We start from the raw sequence: 24,629 nt of genomic DNA, 5'->3' as shown, positions 1-24,629 counted from the left end.
GACAGGACTGAGCTGCCATCTGCATCCAGGGTGTCTGGTTCCCAAACTCACTCTCTTGCCGCCTCACCAGCCAGGCGCTGGAGGAAGAACAGAACACGAGGAGAAGCTAAAGCATTTCCAATTTGCTCTTTAACTTCAGAGTTTGACTAATTTACTGAAGCACCAATTTAATCATCAGGCTTTTAATCTATGACTTCAGCTACCCGCATAGGCAGGCAGGACTGTGATTTATACTCAGTGTTGTTATGTAATAGCTCTATGATTTACTGAACATTTTCAGTAGCCTCCACTTTATAACAGACAAATGATGAGTTATAGGACTTTTAACGTACACACTTAATTTTAAACTAGTTTTAATGATTCTTCCATGCAACGTAGGAGTTAAGCCCCTGGAGCTGTAATACTGATGAGCAGGTAGCTCTGGGTAGCCCCGTCAGTGATTGCACACATGCCAGCACTGAGCACACGGGGCTGGTGGGTCACGGTCCACGCAACCCCTGTTTCACATCAACGGGGGCACTTCCGGGTTATCCTCAAAGTCCAGCTCGTCCTCGCTTGGCCTGAGTTTGGGCTCAGATCGAACTCTCCTGGGTGCATGTCGGTTCTCTTGAACAATGTTAGCCACATCAGGGAAGGAATGCGTGCTGGGATCGACTTCCAGTCTCTCAATTTTCTTGCTTCTACAAAGGGGCAGGAGGAAATGGACAAATCATTTAAAATTAAATCTCAAGTAGAGGCAACTAGCTCATGCATGTATTTAACAAATATGGGCAAGGGCCAGTACTGAAACCCAGGGTTGCAAATAAGAGACTGTGCCTGGTTCCCAGGAGCTTGAAGGCTTCCAGGCTCAAGAGCCCAACCCCTGGAGAAAGGAAGTCTATGGAATTCTACGAGGCTGTGCTGCTGGAGGCAAGTTCAGCTGGGAGACTCCGCTTATTTCAGAATATATATATTTTTTTGATAACTGACATGACACAGCCGGCCAAACCAACAGCCAGAATCAATAATAGAATCACTATAGGCAGATCTTACTCCTGAATGCAGCTAATCAGGCTCCTGGTCCCTGCTGCTTTAGACAATCCAACCTGCCATGGGTTGCAAGGGCGCTGAGCCTACACGTTCAGGCACAAGACAGAGCTGAGCCCACTAAGCTCCCTCCCGGGGAGCCTGTTCCTACAGCCAAACCCAGTTCTCAGGGCAATAGCCAGAGCAAAACAGACCCAGGAAGAATCTTCACCGACCAGTGATTCCCATTTACATAGAAAACTCTAATAACCCAGGCCACTGGGCTGTTTTCCTGGCAATGTCTGTTCTATATGCCTGGAGTTGTGTCCAGTAATCTGTATTAAGATAAAGCCCCTTCAGTGATCTTGATGGTCAGCTTATTTTGGAATCACTGCTCCATTCAGCCCATCATTGCACAGACATTTAGGAAGTGCCTCCTCCATCCAGCTGCTGTGCTGGGGCCAGCAGTGCCAGCCTACACTAGTTGCCAAGTCTCCTGGGGCCATCGTATCATGCTCTCTAGAGTATAAAAGTGGTCGCACTGTCATGAAATTGTCTCATAACGGGTCTGTTCTCCCTATTAGACTGACATCTTGGAAGCAAAGATTTTGCTGTTTTCATCTGGTATTCTTGGCAGACAGCTCTACTGAATCAATACTTGTTGAATAAGTGGAGAATAAGTATTAAACTATTGTGGGATAATGAAGTAAAATAAGAAATGATCAAGGTTATGAAGAAAAAGACCATCAATCTATTTCAGAAGCTCCAAAGTGACATCCTCAGACCCAAACCACGTAGCAGACACAGTGTGATGGGGTAGGAGGTTCCATTTCTCACAAACCCCTCCCCCGCACCCCACATTTCTGTAATCTGCTCTTGCCTGGAAAGCATTGGAGCTTTTCATTCCTCTTAGTACTTGGACTAACATGCAGAGAGCTGCAGAAGAAAAACATACAGTATCAAGAGTTTACAGACGTGTATGGTGAAGAAAGATCGTACACAATAAACTGTGTAGGAAGTTGCAGTTTGCAAAGGTCCACATTACAGTCGTTATTGAATATAGTGTTATTTTTAATTATTCTCTTCCTATGTGCAAGGCTATTGATATTTGTGGCTTAATTTAGTCATTAGATAAATGCATCTATTATAATTGTGTTGTCCTTGACTGGAAGGAACACAGCCTATCTCACTCCCTGGCATCTCTACCCCAATTGCCTGAGCTCCCCTCACAGTCTCCACCACATAAGGAAAGTTGGCTCTGGTTGTGTGTTGAGAGCGTTGAGGCCTGTGCGGCCCTCCCAGCGCGTTGCTACAGGGAGTCCTTCCTTCTCTCAAGCCAACAACCTGCGGCCCTCACTCCTGTGTGCAGACTCAAGGCAGCTATTTGGTTAATGGAGTTACCAAGCCGGAGGCTGAGATAATGTGGAAAATGAAGTGTGCCCACGATGAGCGAGCCCCACAAACAGCCTTCACGTAGACACATGATGAAAAAGAACAGCTTTTCAAAAATACTATAGGAGATACCACTACGAGGAGTGGCGCTAAGACACCCCTACTCTTCAGGTGTAATCACAGTAATGATGGCTTCCTGGGGTCTGGAAACTAGCGCCAAAGTGTTGGCAATGACATGGCTTCCCTTCCCTGTGATTCCTCACAAATTACATTCAGACTCTTTACATGTGTTGATGCTGCTGGGGGTTAATTATCACTGTGAATATTCATAACAGTCATAATTCCCTTGAATCTCTGTAAATTACACATGTATCTGAACTGGAAATCACTAAGCTGGGAAATACGAGTGTGGATTTCCAAGGTTAAAAACAGCAACCTACTTTTCAGAAAGAATTCAATCCCGTACCTGTTGTTCAAACAAACCCCGTGCTTGATAATTTGAAAAACTTCAGTAGTTATCTTTGCACAAGCATACGTATGCTTGGCTGCTTGTATTATGCAAGACATAAATATAGCTCTGCTCAGGTATTTTTATAATGATAATTCCAGCATATACATTTGTAGCACAAAGATAGTTCGCCTTGGTTCAAAATAGACTTTTACCATCTGGTGAGACAATTAGAAGGAAAGTCGAAAGGACTGGGATTCTCATTCTAAGGAAGAAATGAAGAATATTGAAGGATTTGTCCAAAATACTTTAGGGGGTGTCCTTGCTTGCGGGAGATGGGATTTCTTCTAAGAGTCTCCAGGGGGTAGAGCTGGAATCTTCAGTTAGGAATCAAAGAGAGGCTTTCTGACACCTGGGGTACTGAGGACAGCACTGGGAGGGAGAGGTCCCTGCTGGCTGCAGGATGGAGGTTAGGTGATTGACAGGAGAGTGTGCAATGTAGCTTCTTAGCTCTTGCAGCCCTGAGAGTTTGGGATCTATGAGGTGACACGCAGGTCAATAAAGGGAGGAAGTGTGAACAGCTGTATGGTATGCCCCAACGTGCCAGGACTGCATGAGCTTCAGACAACCTGCTTCTCTCTTCTCTCCCTGGCTGTAAGCTGAGGGTAACAATGGTGAGGATGAAATGTCCGACACAGAGCAAGTGCCTGTATCGGTGCCTGTTCACTGCCACTGGTGTTGACATCGCCACTCATGATCACAATAAGCTGGGATCTGTATGTACACAGATTTGGTTTTTTGGATTTAAAAAGCCCTACTGATATAGAGTTTGGACAGTAAACACCAACATTCATGGTATGAATTCTTTTCAACAATTGTATCTTTTTGGGAAGAGCCTTCCAGTCATCAAACAATAATGAAGAGAACAACATCATATATCTGGGACAGACCTGTTGTTTGTTTGCTCTCTGTCGCGGTCCAAGATACTTTTCACAGACTTGGAAGAGCGATGACCAGCTGTGATTACTTCTCCTACCTAAAATAAAAGTACAACATGTGCTAAGTGGTACAGTACCCTCTGATATATCCTCAAAAATATAATATGTGTTATGTTACACATAATACATATATATATATATATGATGCTAAAACATTTTGGTTTTCATTACATATTCCATGAAACAGTCTAGCCATAAGCCCCTATATGTGGTATGAGGTTACACAAATTAAAGTTAATAAATGAAGTTATCACAAATTGGTATGTTCACAGTAGTCTTGCCAAACTACAAGCTGCACTTTGCTAGCCAAAGGGCATAGGCGAATTAATTCAATTAACAAATAGTTTTCGGAGAGCCAACAACACACCCACACTTTGGGGGTGTGGGGGGCATAGAGGTGACTGAGATACTGGCCTTAAGGAGCTCCCAGTGAGTCCCAGTGTGGAAAGCTGAGAGCTAGACTCCAGCTTGCCCTTTCATTGGACCCTGGTTCCTTCATTTGTAAACTGAGGAGATGCGGTGTGATCTCAAAGGTCCCTTTCTGTCTTAATTCTGTAATTCTATGATGTTTTTTAAATTAAATAAGCTCAATAGCAAGGGTGCCAAGGTCTCAATAAATAAAACCAATAGATTCAGTTCCACAAACCTATGGCAGACCATTTGCACTCAGCACCCTCCCTTGGGAAATTCCTAAGATAGAAGTGTGGAGGGAGACTCTAAAAAGCATGCTGGGCATGTGCTTAGCTGAAGTGGGAAATTTACATATTTTACATACCCCCCCCCCCCACCTTCCAATGTTCCTACAAGACAGGGATTACTTGTAGGCAGAGAAGAAATTTCAAAATTCCTATGTTGCTTTGGTCAACTGACCAAGGTGGGGGCGTCTGCCCTTTCTTTTCAGGGAGGAGAGAGATGTGGAGAGGGGATACATTCCTCTCTCCACCCTAAACAGCTCCTCTTCTCTTGGGAAAATGACTCATTTACTGGACACATTTCATTGGCTGGCAGGGTAACTCCTTTGAAAGGTGAGGCCATCACCCCCTTTCTCTGTTTTGCCTGAGGCTAGATGATCCAGGTCCATGCAAGAGATAGAAAAGTCTAGGCTTGGACTTTGAGCCTCAGTCCCCACCTGACTCCCATCTGCTGGTTCCAACAAGCATGCTGCTCTTATCATCTGTATTTGGGAAGGAGTCAGGAGGCCTGGGTTCACCTCATCCTAAACCAGATTCTTTGATCAAATCTTTATGACCTTTACACTGGAGTTCTGGGCATGTAACCAAATGAATAGTATTAATTAGTAATTTGTCCCCATTTGGCTAGTGATTCTTGGTTATATGCTCCATTGATCATCACCCCAGAAAGCTCATTTCTACACACTTTGATAACTGAATGATGAATGAAGCCATGAAACCTAGTCTGAGAGACTATAGCATCAAACTCATGGATGGGCTCTTAGAGATAAACACCTTTTTTTTTTTTTTTTTTTTATAGCAACCCTCCTACATGGTGGCACAAAAAACCTTGTTTCAGATAGTGCAGTTGTATATTTTTTATTATAGTTTATAAAAATTCAATCCACGTAGGAATGTGTGATTTAGATCAACACCTTACACAGAAGAACATGAGCATAAGTTTGATTTTCCTTCCCATAGACCTCACAGGGGGGCCTGCAGAAATAAAATTTAAACTCCACCTCTCTATATATGTATTAAATGCCTGCTGGGAAAATATCTTTAAGGATCATAAGCTGTCTTGGCAGTGGCAGACCTTTATTTAGACTCCAGAATACATGTACTACAGATATTAGATTTCAAGGCTGGGAGAGTTTTCTCAGAAAACTTTTAAAAGAGGTATAGTCCGTGGGTGGGAATGTAGACTGGCCCAGTCTCTATGGAAAAGAGTATGAAGGTTTCTCAAAACATTAAAAATAGATCTAGCATATGATCCAGCAATTCTACTCCCAGATATCTACCCCTAAAATACAAAATCATTAACTCAAGGCCTATCTGCACTCCTAGGGTTACAGTAGCACTATTCACAATAATCAAGTTATGGAAAAAACTAAGTGCCCAAGGACAGATGAGTGGATTAGGGAGATGTGGTCTATATACACACAATGGAATACTACTCGGCCATAAAAAAGATGAACTCCTGTCACTTGCAACAACATAGATGGAACCAGAGGGGATTATGCCAAGCAAAATAAGTCAGGAGACAGACAAGTACTGAATGATTTAACTCATGTGTGGACTATAAAAAACAAAGCAGAGGAACAGACGAAACAAAATCCGAGAAGTATAACTACAGAACTGAGGCTACCAGAACAGGAGAATGGGAGCAAAACGTGAAGGGGGCTCAATGGCTATGGCGAAAGATTATGAACATGGTGTGATAACTTGCATCTATAGAGGTGTGAACATATACAGTGCTGTAAATTGTTTCCTCAATAACAAGTAGCTAGAATATCAGGGAAGAATCAGCAACTAAAGTCAAATGCACAATATTTACTGAATAAGTAAAGATGGTGACTCATGGGAAGGTTCACCCAATGAAGCAGTGTTTTAATCATCATCAAACGCGGTTTGTCTTGGAGGAGGCTGAAACTAAACTGTTTCATTTGCTATATTTTAAAATATACTTCACGTCATCCTTTTACTGTTCTCAATTAATTTCTTGCTAGCCAGTGCTAGATGTCTGGATAGTAATGGGCTAGGGTATGAATGTTTATTTTAATATGACAACTTAATGCTTTTCTTCTTTTTCTTTAACCAAAATTCTGATGAATACAATATCCCCTCCTACACCCCTCCCCAGCCTACCCTGGAGGAAGTGAAACACTTCAGTTGCCATTAATTGTGGATTCTGGATTCTGAAGCTATACTGTCAACTATGAAAGCAAAGAAAGGATTGAGGTCACTACAGAGAGAATCCCCTCTCCATGCCCCCCGCACCCCCACTGAAGGATGCAGAAAGGCGGAGGTCAGAAGGAGGGAAGGAGACTGGCCCTTCCCTCCTGCAGTGCCCCAGGGAGGCAGCAGGGCCCCTGAAGGATGTGGTGGGGGGTGGGGGGATGCAGGGTGGAGCAGCACTTTCCAGTAGAATTTTCTGCAAACATGCAAATGTTTTGTGCTGTCCACTATGGGACTCTGGGGCACTTGGAATGTGGTTAGTGCAACTGAGAGACTGACGTTTTAAGTTTGCTCAATGTTAAGTAATTTATATTGATCAAGGTAGGAACATGGGAACAGAACCAGAGTGAGCCCCAAGTCCCTGTGTGGGATCCCTGCTCTTCTTCAGGAGTGAAGGATGTCCCTCCATACCAGTCACCCCTGACTTATCTGTGGTCCTCGACCACAAGGCCTTGCAGCTTTGGACCTCGCTGCTCCTTCCTTGACATGCTGAGGCCTGGTCCCAGGCGCTCTAATCAATGTGAGGCCTAATAGCTGAGCCCTCAGCCCAATGCAGGGCGGCTCAGCAGTGCCCTGTCAGTGCTCACTGAGGCCATGGCTGAGTCCCATGTTAGGTCTGCATGGAAGCTCAGCTTCTCACTTTTCCCAGTGCTGGCTCCTACCCTCCCTCCCCCAAGGGGTTGGTCCACTGGGCTCTGTCTACCCAACGCTCTGAATGCTCATCTCCAGCCCAGAATCTGCCTCCTGGGAGCAGTGGCACTTTAGCATTTTAAACATTTTTTACAAAACTATTCTAAATACATTAAATGAGGCCACCGCTAGTTAAAATACCAACTTTAAGGAAAAAGCTCCTGAACCAAAATACAAGTTTTGTATTGCTTCACGTTGTAAAAGCACCAGCCAGAATGGGAGCATGTGCATAATTAGAGCCCCAAACACCCCCATTTCCAACACTGTTATTTGTCACATAATAGGCACAGACAAAGATTCTCTGTGTTTATGGAAATGCAAATAGAATCACAAATTTGGAACTTTTCTTCACAGGGAATTGGCTGTGCACAAAACTCTAAATGTGTATCTTATTTTTAAAAGATATTTTCAGCATGCTTATTTTCAAAGATTATTTAAAGTTTTAAAAGTTAGAAGGAATTAAGAAATCAACAGTAAGAAAGATATTAACAACACTCATATCAACACCCAAATCTGCTTTCACCCCAGTCTTCATATTAACAGCAGACAAATCTCTTTTCTGAGAGTTCTCGTGGCCCAAGCAGAGGACGGGGCTCAGAGCTGCAGGGACCCGAAAAATGGACATGTGGTTCCCGCTGAACCTGCAATCCTGGTCCTCTGCTTCCTCTAGAAAGCGATTTTCATTAACATCAAAGATCTTGTTCATTTGTGCTAAGTGTATTTAGGGATGACTAATGGAAAAGTTATAACGGCCAAAATATGTTTAATAAATTAGATAATGTTGGACTAATGGTTTCCTGAATCCATAGAGAGAAATGTAATCAACTACTTGAAAATTCAATTGTGGGATAGGCACAAAGGTACAAATTAACATTTTAATGAAGTTACATTATTTTAACTCTCAGAGTCCTGCAACTGAAAGTTGGGAGGAGATGTGGAGGGCGTGTCGGAATCCACTTTTCTACAAGGTGCAGAGGCCCTGCTGCGCCTTTCCTGCAGGGACCGGCCCAGCCTTGGCTTGTTGGAGCCATTGGCTGGGGTCTCGCCGCCTCTGAGGCTGTGTCCTGCATTGACACCATCTATATTGACTGTCAAGCCATATATACGGCTGCTTTACCCACGACAGCAGTGATTACTGAAAATCCCCAACTATGTGAGTTGTGTGAAAACACAGCAGAGGTGCTGTGGGAAAGACCTAGCTCCTGTTCTAGACTTCAGATTGAAATAAGGACGTTGCTGCTGACTTACAATTATTTTGACCTACAAAATCACAGCTTCACCTGGTTCAAATTAATAGTTAGTTGGCTAAAGTTTAATAGGAATGAGCAAATATCACTCCATTTCAAATGGAGTCTTGCTGGTTGTAAATTAAAAGAGTGAATGGGCAAAAAAAAAAAAATGGGAAAAGGCCATATTTGTTGAAAAATATAAAATAATCAACCTTTTAACTTGTTCCTTTGAATCCCTGGTTTCTTAAATAACATTATTCACGGAAATCAGAAATAAATGTCTCTTTCTCTTGCATATTTCATCTCATAGCGTAGTTTAAGCTCTTCCCTCTATTAAATCTCCTTGAGAAATATTTACTGAGCATCTCTGATGGCCATGCATAGGTCTACATGGGAGGGCAGACTGGAAAATGACCCCTGTCCATCTCAAGAGAGATAAAGTCAGGGGAGCATCAAAATACGCTGGAGAAAGTGCTTTTGACAGATATAGATACGTGCATAGTGCATAGACAATGGTGGCAGACTGGAGGAGGGCCGGGGGCCGGGGTGGGGCTTCCTGGAAGATATGAGGTCTTCCAGCAAAAGAATAAGAATAAGCAGCCATTTGCCAGAAGATGAAGGTCACGCAGAGGATGAAGAACATTCCAGGGGGAGAAGGAAGCATGAACACAGATGGGAAGGTGAACGACCCCACAGACCCACACAGAATATTGGGCAGATAATCCCTGAAAATAAGGCTGAAAACGTAGCAGAGGTCAGTCCTGGAGATGTTTTCTCTCAAGGTGCTTTGACGTTGCACAAAAGGTGTTGGGGACATTTGCAGGGTTTTTATTGTTGTTCCCTGACATAGTTGTGCATTTCAGCTAAAAGAGCAATTTTCTAAATGCCCTTTCATATTTTCCTCAGCCCAGGTGTCTGATGTCAACGAAAATACTAAGTCCAGTGGAGCCTGATGGCTTTGGAAAGAAGTTGCTTTCCTCATTACATAAAACAATACTTCTCTTTCTCTTTCAGGCTACTTTAGTCTGTCCCAACCCCAACTCCACTTTCAAAATATGAAGGACAAGCAGTCCTGTGTGGAGGCGGTCTACATTTGGGGTATCAGCTGCCTGTGGGCTGCAGGTGCGTTCACATGTCTGCAGCTTTGCTCTCATTTGAGGAAGGTTTTGGTTTGGCTGGCACTTTGACCTCCTCTTCCCAGGGACCACACACACACACATGTGGTGTGATTCATTCTCCACAATTGCCCCAGAAGGAAGGATGGAAGAGGAAGTTCTCCTTAAAAGGAGTCTCCTTGCATCTGCCCAAGAGGCAAACTGCAGCAATGTTCTGCCACCTCTACCCTCCTCTTCCCTGGGGCTACTGTGACCTCAAGTTTCAGGCAACTCCTCAGAGCTAGCTAAGTCATGCAGTCTCTGGGATGCACTGTCTACCAGGCTCACTGCATCATAAGATATCACTAGCCATGAAGAAACAAGAAGATGTCTCTGCCTTCATTGCCAAGAAACACAGGAAACAGGCCACATCACCATGCAGATGCTAGAATTAGACCCGGCATATTGTTATTAAAACTCTCAACAGAGAAACAGAAACGGTACTTTAAAAAATGGAAATTCCACAAGTGGGAAGTGCAACCTCTGGGTTAAAAATCCACCAAATATAATCGATAGCAGAATGGAGATGGCAAGAGGGAGTGAATAGGTCCGTAGAAATTATCCAACCTGAGTGACAGAAGGAAAACGGTTTTTAAAACAGCCAAAGTCTTGAAGACAGGCGGGCAATGCCAAGCAGTCAGAGCTATGGCCGGGCAGAATTTAAAAGTACGGGAAGAGGGGATTACACAGGACGAATATTGACAGAAATAATGGCTAAAACTTCCCCAAATGTGTTCAAATACACAGGTGTAGTGATTCAAGGAACTCCTGTCACCCCAAGCTGAGTAAATATAACCAACCAAACACAAAAGACAGCACAAGGACATGATGAGGACATGATAAGCAGCCAGAGAAAAATGCCACCTTCCATGCATGAGACAAGAATGGAATTTACTGCAATGGCAGAGCATCTTCAAAATGTTGAACACTGGACTGTGACTTGGATAGTGGGGTAGGCTCGTGGCCCCCTTTTTTGAGACAAGAAAGGCCGGGTGGAGCAGGTCTGCAGAAGGGAATTGTGGGTCCTCTTGCCCATTTTAAACTATTGGTGCTGGTGACGCCTTCAATAAACTTGCTAGTTGGCAGATGTGAGTGCACTAAATTTTATTCTAACATCTATATGGTTTGCTAATATTATGTTTTTTATTTCCCTTTGTTGTTGAATAGCATTTTAACATAAAAATTTTGAATTTCTCCATTTGTTGGTTTACCCTACTTCTACTCAATTTTGTTTCTATTGACTGGTAGATGCAATATCTATAATTTTTTTCTTTTGTAAATGAAAATGTTTTTCATGGGGTTTATTATGAATTTGTAAAATGATCTTGTTATATAATTCAAATCATAAATGGTCTTTCTTTTTGTTGATTATAATTACCAAAGATGCAGCCAGAAAGAAAAAGAAAAATACCGGAAGGGCTCACTCATAGCAGGAATCTAGACAACCTAAATAAGGGACCAAGAAAAAGAATAACTATAATAATGAGAAAATCAAAATCAACAAGCGTCTATAAACCAGAGACACACCCTGGGGGGTGGGGGCAGGGAAAGGAGGGACTGGGGTCAAGATAAAAGATAAGGGGGGTGCAATTGTATGGGGAATATAAAAAAAAAATAAACCTTTAAAAAAAATTACCAAAGATGGAAACAGGCCAAAAATTTTCTAGTAGCATTGACTGTTGCTTTTTCCTTGTTTCTAAGACTTCATTTTATACACTTAAATAATGTACACTCTAATAAAAGTTGGATCTCTATTTTTGTGATTAAAGAATTATCTCAATATATTTAAAGCCTTTTTTGCTTTAGAGTCTATCATATTTGATAATAATTTTGCCATGCCTGCTCTAATTTTGCTTGCATTCCCCTAATATGCCTTTATCCATTCTTGTCTTTATTCCCTGTGTCTTTTGGATGCAGGTGTGCTCTTGTAAAGTGGATTAGCATCTGTTACTTTCTTATAGGTATTCTGAGTTTTATGCTTTCAGTTTAACATTATTCTAATCCATACAAGTGTTTTCACTTTTGCTTCACTTAATTTTCTGTAATACTTTACAATTTACACTTTTTTTTCACAACTTACATTTAAAAAATTTCTACTCAGTTCCCTTAAAATGCTTGGATAAAGGATCGTGAGTAAAGTGCAATCTATCTGTTTGGGGAGATGTGAAAGGGAAAGTGTGTATGTGTTTGTTCTCCCCACTTACAACTTTCCTATGTTCATCGAAGCTTAATAAATCATAGTACTTTGTGCCTCTTCACTACTTCTTCCAAGGAAAACAATAAATTAAAACTTTTTAACTTTATTCAAAACAGTTGCAACTATTTCTCTAAGATTATTGTAATAATTCAGAAAGACGTTAGTGTCTCAGTAGCAGCAGGTTAACCGATGAGGAATGTATCAAAGACCAGGAAAAGGGAAGCCCCCATTAAATCTCCAGGTCAAGGCAACAGGTCAGGAATTTATCATAGCCTCACTCCCAACTCTGCAAGAAGAGATCCTTGGGGCACCTAATTCAGTGTAAGTCTTCCTTTCCTTTGCCTTTCCAAGAACCTAACATAGGTGTCTAACACGCAGTAGGTGCTCATTAAAATAGGTGGGTTATCTGAATGGGAAAATGAAAGAATAGAGCAGACGAGGATGAAGAGAAAAGACTCAGGAATGGGGGTTCCCATTCCTGCCTGCTAGTCCCACACATGCGGAGTAGATGGGGTTTCCACAGGCTACAGCCTCATGCAGGTTTGGTCCTGCTGGTGCTGGATCTAATTGGGGGAGAGGTGAAGTATTTGGGGAGCCAGAGAAAAGCCTAGACATTATGACAGCCTCTGAGCCAGTAGCACAATGGAAAGCTCAAACAGAAGGGAAAAGAGGCTTCCTAACAAGAGTCTGAGTCTGTTTGAAATGGGTATTTAGAAACTGGAGCCAGAGACCTGGTCTGTGGGGTGTGATGAGTTGGGTCCAAGTAGGACGAGACAGAAGAGGACAAGAGACCCCAATGTGCATAGTGCTTCATTTGTACTCAATGCTTAGTAACTCTTTGATGAGTTGACTAAATAGTTTTGATTAATTGCTAATTCATTAATTGTCTATTGTTTTTCAGAATTTCGCAGAGAGTTTTCTGTTGCTGTTCCAACTCCGGGTCATGGTCCCCTGAACACGCTAAATAACTTCCTCCTCTGATATGAATAACTCCCACATCATTTATTTATGGATGTGGCGTGTCTGCTCTCCATCATCATTCTGCTGAAGCATACACATTTAATTTCACCCATGCCTCATAAGTAATTTCCAAATATGTCTCCACAATTTTTTCTTCATAAAACTTCCAAAATATCAAATTCTATTAAGTGCCAGCCTGCCCTGGTGTGAGCCAGCACTTTAATTGGAGGCCTGAGGCAGTTGAGTCGTCAGAGAGCCCCAGTCTACAGGTGCCATGGGCTTTACTAGAATAATTGCTGCACAGCAATACCAGCATCCGGGGTAGTGGGTCTTGTAAGTTGACAATCTTCTGACATATTTCTGGTGTTTATTTTTATTAGTTCATTATCCCTAATACTGGTCTTGAACATTTAAACATGTGAGATTCAGACTCCCAGAAGGAATATGATTAATATGAAACTTCAGAAGCAATAGGGTTTTTTTTTTTCCCCTTCTGGAAGTAGAGAAAGTATTATATACTTTCAGATTTATTGTAATATTTTCATAACTTTATAATTTCTTAACTGCGTTCTGACTGACTTTAGTAAGGAAATACTAAAAATTTTCTTTGAAGAAAATAAGATCTTTTTTATATGTTAAAAGGCCATTAATCCATAACATTAGAAAAACATAAATTATCATTGTTATATTATCAATAGCCTTTGAGCAGATAAAGGATCCTGTGCAAAGAACACATTTTTGAAGTCTGTCTTATCTCAAATAAATGCATAATTGGCAGTAAAAAAATTAACTTAAATTTTGGAAAAACTGATTTGGAAAAACTGACCAGTGTGGTTAGCACACTGGTCTTGATTCCAAGGGTACTCAGTCATTTGAGGACAAATTTTAAGGGATCAATCACTGATATCTATGTGTAAAATCAGTATTGACAGTTGCATAAGATAGTGTGTGGCTTTGAAATAAAAGAGGTGCCAATCTAAGTAGCGAATGGTTCCTCCTAAGTCCTTTTATATTTGTGAAGTGCAGTCTTAGCTCAGGGAGGATCATCTACATGACACAAGCTAAAACTGAAAAAGATATTTTATTAAGTGAGGACAAACATCAAGGATGATAAAACGATACCTAAAAAGAAAAGCGCATTTTACAAAATGGCTAGAAAGAGTCTTCCTAGAAAATACGCTCTTTCACAGGAGGAAGTTCAGGGTGATTCTTGCTTAGTCTATACCAAATGGGAACGTCTGTTATGAGAGTTTTGCTGTAAAGCAGATCAGGGCAATACAGAGGGTAAATGGGTAAAACTACATGTTTTTGTTTGTAAGAAGGGCGATGCTTCTGCGTGTTTCTGATATAAGATGCAGGGAAGGGAATCAGTGCAGGAGAGAAGCAAGCCCTGTCAGAGGGAAGATGGTCCTTCAGAAGCAAGTGGACACAGGACCCCACATGCCTGTGGAGCTGGGCCACAGCCAGGAGCGTCAGAGGATGTGGACATGACCTGCTGCTGCTTCTACTCTTTCCCAGTGTTGGAAGGTTAAGGTGCGAGCTGGGGGTGAGAAATCACAGTCTCGACGACTGCAAGTCTGAAAGGGGCAGGAGAACCTGGCAGGATGACCAGACAAGCTCAGCAGAGACCCACTGGGAATTCATGACAGAGGATAAGGGTGAGTTTGCCTTCAGCGTGCACACGCATATTGAGTGCAGAGAAGACTGAGGAACTCGTGTCCAGCTAGTAGGGAGAAGGGCGTTGGAAGCTGGTTTCAGAATCTCAGTGGGTGCCCAGCAGAGCAGTCAAGCAAGGCGCTCGCCAACCAAAAATGCAAATAAAATCTGCTGCTCAATTCAGACAGCGACTGGGTGAAGCCCAGTTAATTATTCTGAAAGAACACCCAAGGAGACCAGGAAGCATGTTATTGGAGCATTCGTGTAGCTTGTCAACTGAGACTCTAGACGGGAGTCTTACGGTTATGACTTAATGCAAACTTCTCATTGAGGACAAATCTTCAGTTAAATCTTGTTAGTTAGACTGTGATGAACTCACACGCCAAATATTATCAAGCCCAGGAGGATGAGATTATTTATGTGTGTATAACTTAGTCCGGCCACACACTTTACATACAAAAGACCAAGCATTAACTCCTAGAAAACGTGATGGGGGATAATCCCACTCAAAAAATGAGCTGAAGTCATATGCATGGCACCTAAAAATGAACTTTAGAAAACATGTAGTCTCTATTGATAGAAAACCACAAAAAGAACTGTTAAGGGACATAAAGAGCAGTAATTAGAAAAAACATAGATAATTGGAAATACAACTATGATTATTTAAATACATCCATTCATTACCTAACAATCTATAAAGTCAATGAGTCGTCAATAATAAAAATATTAACAGTAGGGAAAACGATGAATTCATTTAACATTACTTATAATAAACAATAGCACTCTTCCAGCTACTTTCCATAATTTCTATAATCCTCAGAACAACATTGTGACATAGGAAATATTAGTATCACTTTGTGGACGAGGATGCTTAGGCACAAAGGGGTGGATGATTTGCCCAAGGTCTGCTGACCCACAAGGCGCAGCAGACCTCTCCTGTCTTGCCCGTTGCTCCCCTCAGTGGTGTGTTTCAGTAAGTCTGCCTGTTCTGTTCCCCACTCTGTCTCTGGTGAATCCTCTCACCGCCCCACTTCTGGCCTGTACCCCAGTTCTTACATGCATGAATGAATAAATCTTAAAAAAATAAAAATAATAAAAACAATGTTACAGGTAGAGGAGAATGATAAGAGTAATTTAATAATTAAATAACAAGTGAAAAGGGTGGACATAACTGGTACACCCCGAGACTTTATAGGACCATTCTAAGTCCTTCTACATGAACCATCTCATCTCCAGCCAACCATTTCTCAGACGCCTTTTTAAATCAGCCATGTCTCACTAGTTTTCATGTGTGTTTAAAATGAAAAATTCAGACAGCTCTGGAAACAGAAAGGATAATGGGAACTTAAAGCTGTCTCTATTTCAAAGATCCCCAAGCTGTGACAGCTCGTCTAGTGCCTGGCCCCCCGCAGCAGGTACACAGGTCACACGTCTTGAGATCCTTTTTGGAAACAACAGTTACCATTTAATCTCGACTTTTCAGTCAGAATGGAAACTTCCAAAAAAATAAGACTGCTGATGACAGCGTCATACAGATGTCCATATCAAACTACTGCGGTAATTACGTTATCTCTTAGATTTCCCTATGGGATATTCTAATTAGCATAGAAGTGTTTCCTTAATCTGCTGTACTCACCAAGGACAATGCAGTTCTTACAGTTGTGTTTGTTATTTTATTGCTTGACAACAAATTGTATTTGCTGTCTTGTTGGCACAAAGTGAAAATATATAATTGATTACCCATAATCAATCTGTTGCAAAATTGGCTACAGGAAAATGAAGGATTATTAAATCACTATAGAAACCTTATTCGTTAATCAAGTTTCTACTCTGGGTGGCAGACACTCCATTCTCCTTTATTTCTCAGGAGCAGAATCCCATTTTGATTGGACTATGTTTCCTTCCCCTTTGAAACCTGAGAGCTTTGGGCCAAGTGGACCCCTCTCTCGCTCAGGGGATGGACTAACAGTCACAAAATAGAATATAATAGAGACCAAAGAAAGCTCTACTATCCCTTTGATCAGAGGTTGGTTCGATGGCCAGGGCTGTGCTAACCAACATTAACTGGCTTCTAACTACGGCCACCTGATCAACCCAGAGCAACCTTGACTCCCTGTGTCTCTCTCTGACTTGCTCTCTCTCTTGTGCACGGTAAGAACAAGTCGCTGCTATTTCTCATCTCAGGAAGGAAGTGGGTGTCTCGGGACAAAGCTAACACGAGACAGATTCTGGCTGGTAGACAAGGTAGAGGCTGGTGCCGCCTCCCTGTCTGCTCTCCTGTTGCTGAATAAACTTTAACACTCACTCCTCACAGTCCATGCCCTCAATTTTTTTGACTTGAGACAAGAACTCGCTGATACTGTGCAACAAATATACCAGAAGGACCCTGGCCCCATGCTGCCTGAGCCCTCCTCACCTTGCTCATGCCTCCTTACAAGAGATGGAACACTTCTTTGTGGGGAAAGCCTGTTTTATTTGGGGTTTCTGCAGCAAACATCCTGACCCACTCATGCCTGCAGATAATTCATGCACTCCATACAGACCGGTTACGCTTTAAGTTTAAATTCCTTAGGTTTGTTCAGGGTTGTCATTGATCTTTGTTATAAGCCTGTTTGGTTTCCAGAAACCTGTCTCAGGTACTGAATTCTGAGATCCAAGTCAAGGAACCTGAGGTCAGCAGAGGCCACACTACCCCTGAAAAGTATCACACGCTACGGTTCTATCACCAGGGAGCTGTAGCCTTCACTTTCATCTTACCTTACACAGTTGTCTCCTTCCCCCTCTGTATTTGTCTTGCACTTGCTGTTCTATAACTTAAGTGCTCCTCTGGGGCTCGCCTTTGCGCCCCTGAATCGTGCATATCATACGCCCAGGCCTCGTGGTGAATGCTATCTCCTCGCAGAAACGTGCTCTCATTTGTGTGCGGCCTGGCTCCCCTCTGCTAGTAAGGACCTTGTTCATTTGATATCTGAGACAGTTCCTGGCTTCTAATACACATCCATTAAATATTAAAGAAAGAAATTATAATTCCTGCTGCTATCATGTTCCACCTTAAAAACGATGCCTGCTTTATTTAGCAGCTGTCTCTCTGGTTTCCCCAATACACCTCCATTCAGATGGAATCATGGGTGGCATTTCCAAGAAAGGCCATCATGAATTTTCTCCTGCATCCCATCTAGCTTCCTCCTCTGCCACATCCTCACATATGTCCCGTGCTCAGCCACAAAGAGCCTCTTCCTATTCAAGGACTGCACCCCACACTCCTTGCTGCATGGGCTTCCTCTCTGGGAACCACAGGTTACTTTCGCTGACAGATACGGCCCTACACTTCCTCCTCACCCAAGAGTCTAGCCTGCAATCCCAGCACATCACCCCACCTTTGCTTTTGTCATCCTGTAGGCAGCTATTTGTCTACAGTCTTGTCTCCTCTGCTGAGCTCACTGGAGACCTGATGGTTCTTTAGGTCAGCAGCTGGCACCAAGCACTCGACACGCTTGCTGCATTGCAATGAATCAGATGACTCACATCATCCATCCATGCCGCTCCTCCCCCACAAAACAAAAGATAAAAAACAGTTTCAGTTAAAATAATATCTGATGTGTATCTTAGAAATAATACCGATGTAATGCAGTGAGCGCTCGCTAGGTTCTGAATTTTATGTGTGTTTTGTCTTAAGGGAAGTAATAGTAACTAGAGGTCTAGAAAATGACAAAACTAATAAAACTGAATAACTTCAATTTAAGCACCAATTTTTTAGCACCCCAAAGCCTACTACATTGCTCCCCAAGTTATTTGTTAGGAAAGGACTGATCACCATGAACTAGACATGCTCAATGGTTCGCACACAACTTGTAAGAACCAGCCAACTTACGCGCCCCCACCCCCACCCAGACTCTGGTCAGCAGAGGTAGAAAGCTGCAGTGACAGGGACTTCTGGCAACCTGATGACAGGAGGTGGCCCCAGGCCCCAACCGTGCCTTTGCCCAGCTCTTTATGCTCTGGGGATTTGGTTCCCCTGCCTGAGCTGGCATAAGTGGATTTTCTGGTTCTTCCAACCAACCAAAAGAACCTTGATGGAAGTCATGATGAGGCCTGAGAGGCCAAGTTCTTGCAGAACCGACACATGGAAACTTGAAATTGACCGGAATGACACTACCCACCTTGGGCATGCAGACCACCAGGTGCCCTGTTGTCTGAGATCTCTTGGCAGAGCTGCTGTCGGGCTTGACTTCTGCAGGAAGCACGAGCTGGAACACCTGCAAGAAGTGTCACGAGAGTGAGTGTGCATCACACGAGTGCCGCTGGGCTGCCAGGGCGCTTGCATTGAATTACTTTCGTTAAGATGTACTATCCCACTTAACAGTGTGCTTACACTCAACAGGAAAAGAAAATATGGGCTGTACTTGGTACATGTGAACTTTTTACCTTTTTTAAACAACAGTCTAAAGAACGACATCCATCAGAGAGGGAAGCACACATGTGGGGACATCACGGGGAGGGGCTAATGGATGAATATCTGGTCATAAAATATCAACGTTTCCATTTTAGAGTCTTCAAGCTAACACAGGAAGTCCCAGAATAAGCAATAACCACTATGCAAAAAATGATAAAATTATAGTTGTTGTGAACAAAATCACTGACAATGTTAAATGAGGATATTATTAAAATATGTTCAAGCACAGACGATCCTGTACATGGCTAGGATCATCTCACCAGCTTTGAGAAAACGACTAATGCAGCAAATTTGTTAATAAAAAGTCCTAATTTTATCAAGTTGCAGAATGGTGAGCAGCCATTTCCACTTTATACCCCTCCCGAGGCATATAATCCTATGCCCGGAAGAAAAAAACTTTCCGAGTTTTCTTTTTCTATTTTAATGCATTTAGATTTTAGAGGCAACCGAGCTTAGCTCTTGAAATTGTTCGGTCTCCTCCAGGGTCCTCACCTTCCCTTTGACGGTTACTCGCACGTACATTGGCTGCACATCAACGTTGATTAAGGAGGTGTCCATGTACCTTTAAATGGAAGACATGTGATCTTATAGCTTTCAAAAACATTACATTATCCAACGTAAATTCACATTGATGGGCCCATGTTAAATGAAGACAGTTTAAAATGTCCATGCTAAACAGGTCTTCAAAAATTAGTCTTAAATTAATCCCCAGACCAAAGGAAATTCAGTATGTCAGCAACTTCATTTTTAGACCCACAAGTACACTTGGCATTGATTGCCCCTAACCCAAAAATATCTGAGGCCTGAAACATCAGAGGTTTGCAAAAAACTGCTTGCCATGTTCTTTCATGAATATTTTATTTTAAGCCCCTCAGACTGACTTGAATAGCCAGGAATGCTGAATCTACTGAGCTCGGAGCCCGCAGCCACCAGCTCTTGCTTCCTTAGCTGTTCTTCATCTTCTGCAGCTGTTCTGCAGCTGTCCTGGTGCTGCCTCTTTGGAAGACCCACTTGGCTTCTCCCCTCCAAGGCCCATCCTGCAGAACGCGCTGAGCTGCCTGGTCTCCGCAGTGACCTGAGGGCCAGGGGGCACTGTTCCCCTTGACTTCGCAAGCAAATAAAAGATTTAGATTTCTAGTCTCTCACTAAAATAAGAATTTTAGCCAAATATTTACTTTATACAGTTTAACATATGAATTAGAATGCTAGAAAATGCAGTGATGATTCAAACATTACAGCAGTAAGGCAAGTGGCAGAACACAGGGTTCAAGGAATAGCTTCACCCACAGACTTGCCAGGAGCTGACTCTACCCTCCCTGCTTCATTATCTTCACCATGTCCCTGAGCTGCTCTAAGCCTCAGTTGCCTCATCTGTAAAATGGGGATGCTAATCTGAGGCCACCTGGCTATCCCCTTGATTGTCAAGGACACCCCCAGAGTGCCTTGTCCCCGGTGTTAACACAGCACCCCTGTATCTTATAATGGAGTCAGGGTCCTCTCAGGACGTCAACACGAGGATATTGTAAAGCCCTGAGAATTATTTTGACTCTGCCTTAGGAATTGATAGTCCCAAGGGCACAGCCATGGACTCATGGGCTTATTTACTTTTCCTTTCTTTTTAATATTTGTGTTAATATGTCCTTTCTTTTTAATATTCTAAAATTCAATATTTTAGAACTTATAGTAAACTCGGCATCTTGAAAAAAAGGCAAGCCCAACTGCATTTCAAAATGTTTCAGGACGCACAAGATTACAACAGAGTAGGAAAACAGACCGAAATGTCATTAAATAAATACAAAATGAAATGTCTTCACCTGTAGACAGCCAGGTCCAGGGTGATCTGGTTACGGTTTTCGTCGTCTTTCAAAGAGAAGTCAAGTCTAAGAGATAATCCATGGGGGGGGGGGGCGGGGGGGATGATGTCTTTTAGCAACAGTGTAGAGGTAATGCCATCACATGGTCAAAAACAAATCTGATAATCATTTTATAATGCTCTCCAATGACAAACTTATTTTCATAGCCGGACATGGTAATTACAAATTTCAAAAGAAACCCACAACATAGTACTACGTTATTTCTGGTTACATTATTTACATGTGAGAAAATTAAGGGGAACCTCATACAAAAGGATTTGCTTTGGTGCGCAGAGACATCTGGTGGCTAAAGCTTTCTTTTCCACTTCCTTTCGGTTGGCTAGACGCGAACTAACACTCTGGAAATATCACAGGGAAGCCCGTGCTGTCAGCCTCCTGTGCCGGGCTGTGAACCCGCGGCCTTCCTTCCTTCTCTGGCCATCTTCTTAGTCTCCTCTCACTGCTGACCCAGTCAAGCCCGGGAAATGTGGATCCAGCGCCTGGACCCAGCGCCTCCACTTCACAGGGAAGACCCAAGGCTCAGAGAGGCTGGCACCGCTGGGGAAGAAGCCATCAGGGCCCAAACCAGCGAACTGTGCCCCGAGGCTGAGGCCCCTGAGCAAGACGGCGTCACAGACTGACGATGGCAGGATAGACGGAGGGGGCAATGGGCTGGTGTTCAGTTCTTCAGCTCATTGAGAGTGGGGCGGGTTGGGGGTTGGTCAAGAAGTAAGGAGGTGTGGGGCGGCCTGTCCACATAACCTGTGCTCCAGTGGAGCTGGGACGTTGTAGGGAAGGGGCGAAGATGGTCTGAAAGCAGCTGAGAGGGCTAACTTTGCTTAGCCCTTAGTGGAGTGTCTGGTTGAGAGAAAGTGAAAGGGGTGGCAGTAGAAGCATCCTCCAGGGAAGAAGATAAAAGAGAAATTGAGAGATGAGGTTGGGATACATGTGTTGTTGACAAAGCACAAATGCCAGAGGGCACAGTAGAAGGTGAGGGCTCAGGCAGGCGGGAGAGACTGAGCTGAATTAGGAGGCACAGAATCGTATAAGGACACAATTTGGGATGATAGATCACCCGGGAGGGCCAGGCAGGGTGACAGCGGCATTGATGGCATTGATGGCAGTAAGTGGTAGTCAAGGAGGTAGCAGGTAATACATTATGCACTGAACCCCCTCTATAGAATTGGTGTGGGGGGAGGTAAGTGGGGTGACAAGAGTGGTGATTTTACTAGGGATGCATTTTACTGGGGGTCTCCCTGAAGCCCTGCTGTTGGCTGAAGAAAGATGATCTTCCCACTAGACTTTTAACCTCTGTGAAGGCAGAAGCTGCTGTGGGCACTTCTGCCTGCCCAGTGCCCGGCGTCAGGCCCTGTGCCACACTCACGCCTGCTGGATAAAGATGTGTCTGTGGCTGGGGGGAGGTGAGTTTACAAACTTGATCATGCAAATCACTAGGTTTGGGTAAGCAGTGCGGATCAGACCGTGTGACCCTGGGCAAGTCACTTCATCTCTCAGGCCCAGGGTTTGGACCCGAGCAAGAAAAGCCTGTTACCTGAGACTGGAGCAAAATGATCGCAAGGAGCCTGGACTGGCTCGAGACAGTGCCCTCATGGAAATGGCCCAGCGAACAAAATGTTGAACGTGAATAGATTTTGAGTAATGAAATTAAGCAAACAGAATTTACTCCAGAGGCTTCCAGATTGGTATTCTAGCCCTTTCAGACCTATTTTCTACGTTTAAATGTTAACACAGCCAAATAGAATAGGTCAGATAGGACAGGCAGTTTGATATTTTTCCTCTCTTATTAACTTCATAGAGGCACTTGTATCCATTTCTTTCCTGAGCATCTGAAAGCTCTATAGATGTGTTCCAGAATAGAAAGCAAATACATTGGAGAAGGATTAGTATTCTCAGCCATCCTGTCCATGGCAGAGTTTTAAAAATTAAGAAACACAACAACAGTCACTGGCAATTATCAGGCACGAACTTGTGTGTGGTCCAATGTATCAGAGGATATATAAATAACAAAGAATTTCCATAGGTCAACATCATTTTCTGGATGCCAAGAAAATTAAATCAAACTCTATGCACTTGGAACATAATAGATGTTTTGTTTTCAGATTTGCACAAAATGATATTATTAGGCTTGTCAGGCTTGCTAAGAGCAGGCAGGTGTGCTCTGCAGCTAAACTGCAATGGAAGCCATTACCTCCACCAACACCCTGGAAACCATCACCTCCACCAACACCCTGGAAACCATCACCTCTACCAACACCCTGGAAACCATCACCTCTACCAACACCATGGAAATCATCACCTCCACCAACACCATGGAATCCATCACCTCCACAATACCCTGGAAACCGTCACCTCCACCAACACCATGGAAGCCATCACCTCTACCAACACTCTGGAAACCTTCACCTCCCAACACCCTGGAAACCATCACCTCCACCAATACCCTGGAAACCACCACCTCCACCAACATGCTGGAAACCATCACCTCCACCAACACCCTGGAAACTGTCACCTCCACCAACACCCTGGAAACTGTCACCTCCACCAATACCCTGGAAGCCATCACCTCCACCAACCCCATGGAAGCCATCACCTCCACCAACACTCTGGAAACCGTCACCTCCACCAACCAACCAACCAACACCGCCACCACCAACACCACACACTCTGCCCATCCCGCCTCTACCTGGCCTCACGTACTTGGGTTCATTTACATTCAGGGGCTTCCCATCTTCAGTGATCAAAGTCCTGGGTGGTTTCACTTTCTTCTTTTCACTTAAGGTTGGAACAAGGGGCAGAGGGGAGAGGGAAAAGTAAAAAGATCATGGAAGTTATTAATAATTTTGTGAGTTTAATAAAAACTAATCAGATATTTGTGTATCCATCAACAATTCACTGCTATGAAATCCGTTCTTTTCATCCTAAGCTGGGAATTGATCATCAAGCCAAATTTCTCGATTGTTGTCTCTATAGCTGTAAAGCACAAATATAATGAAAACAATTTTCCAGATAATTCAAATGGGGGGAAACCTTCCTTTTCATGAAATATCCATGAATATTTTAAATGAGTCTATTTTATGCATGACTTGCCCAGTTAACTATGAATTCTCCATTTGTATATACAGCTTCTGCTTTAGTTAAAATTACAATTTTTAAAATGCCAAGTAGAATCTATTCTATAGCAATAAAAGTACCAGCCCATAGGCCCTACATTGCAGGATGCCTGTCACAGCATCGTCCCTAGTGGCAAAATCCCAGAGCTGGCTGATGATCATCCACGGGTGGAGGAATGACCAGGACGATGGTGGCATATTCACATCATGAAATATTTTACAACTATTAAAAGCTACATTTCTTCTTTACCTACGGATCTAAAAAAGTGATGGGCAACTGTTGTTGTATTTAGTGAGAACACATATATACAATATAATGTCCACTTTTGCTTTTAAAAGACCCCAAGCTCTACACTTGCCAAAATGATTTATAAGATTGCAGGGGGTGGAGAAAGTTCTGGCAGATTGGACCCAAACCTGTTAGTACTCAATTCCTTGAAGGGGTTGGGGCAGGAGGACAAGAAATGGAATAAAAGAAAAACATTCAAAGAATAATATGAAAGAAACATGGAGTAGAAGAAGTTCTAGTTATTGAAAATATGACTAAAATATAT

At 43.0% G+C, this 24,629-nt stretch overlaps 1 protein-coding gene across 1 annotated transcript in view; it reads right to left on the bottom strand.

Moving 5' to 3' along the window:
- Positions 1-502: 502 nt before the first annotated feature.
- Positions 503-24,629, bottom strand: part of DNAAF11 (dynein axonemal assembly factor 11) — a gene marked incomplete at both ends in the record, with an annotated part of 46,687 nt that continues 22,560 nt past the window's right edge. The window contains 6 exons of the mRNA XM_084229745.1: positions 503-680; positions 3,796-3,881; positions 18,799-18,894; positions 19,584-19,653; positions 20,906-20,971; positions 23,663-23,737. Coding sequence (XP_084085871.1) covers positions 503-680; positions 3,796-3,881; positions 18,799-18,894; positions 19,584-19,653; positions 20,906-20,971; positions 23,663-23,737 — 571 coding nt within the window. The remainder of the gene's footprint in view (positions 681-3,795; positions 3,882-18,798; positions 18,895-19,583; positions 19,654-20,905; positions 20,972-23,662; positions 23,738-24,629) is intronic.

The sequence above is a fragment of the Talpa europaea genome (assembly GCF_964194135.1).
Source record: "Talpa europaea genome assembly, chromosome: 3".
Classification (NCBI taxonomy): domain Eukaryota; kingdom Metazoa; phylum Chordata; class Mammalia; order Eulipotyphla; family Talpidae; genus Talpa; species Talpa europaea.
The sequence above is the reverse complement of the archived record's forward strand: the minus strand, read 5'-3'. Positions and strand labels throughout refer to the sequence as shown.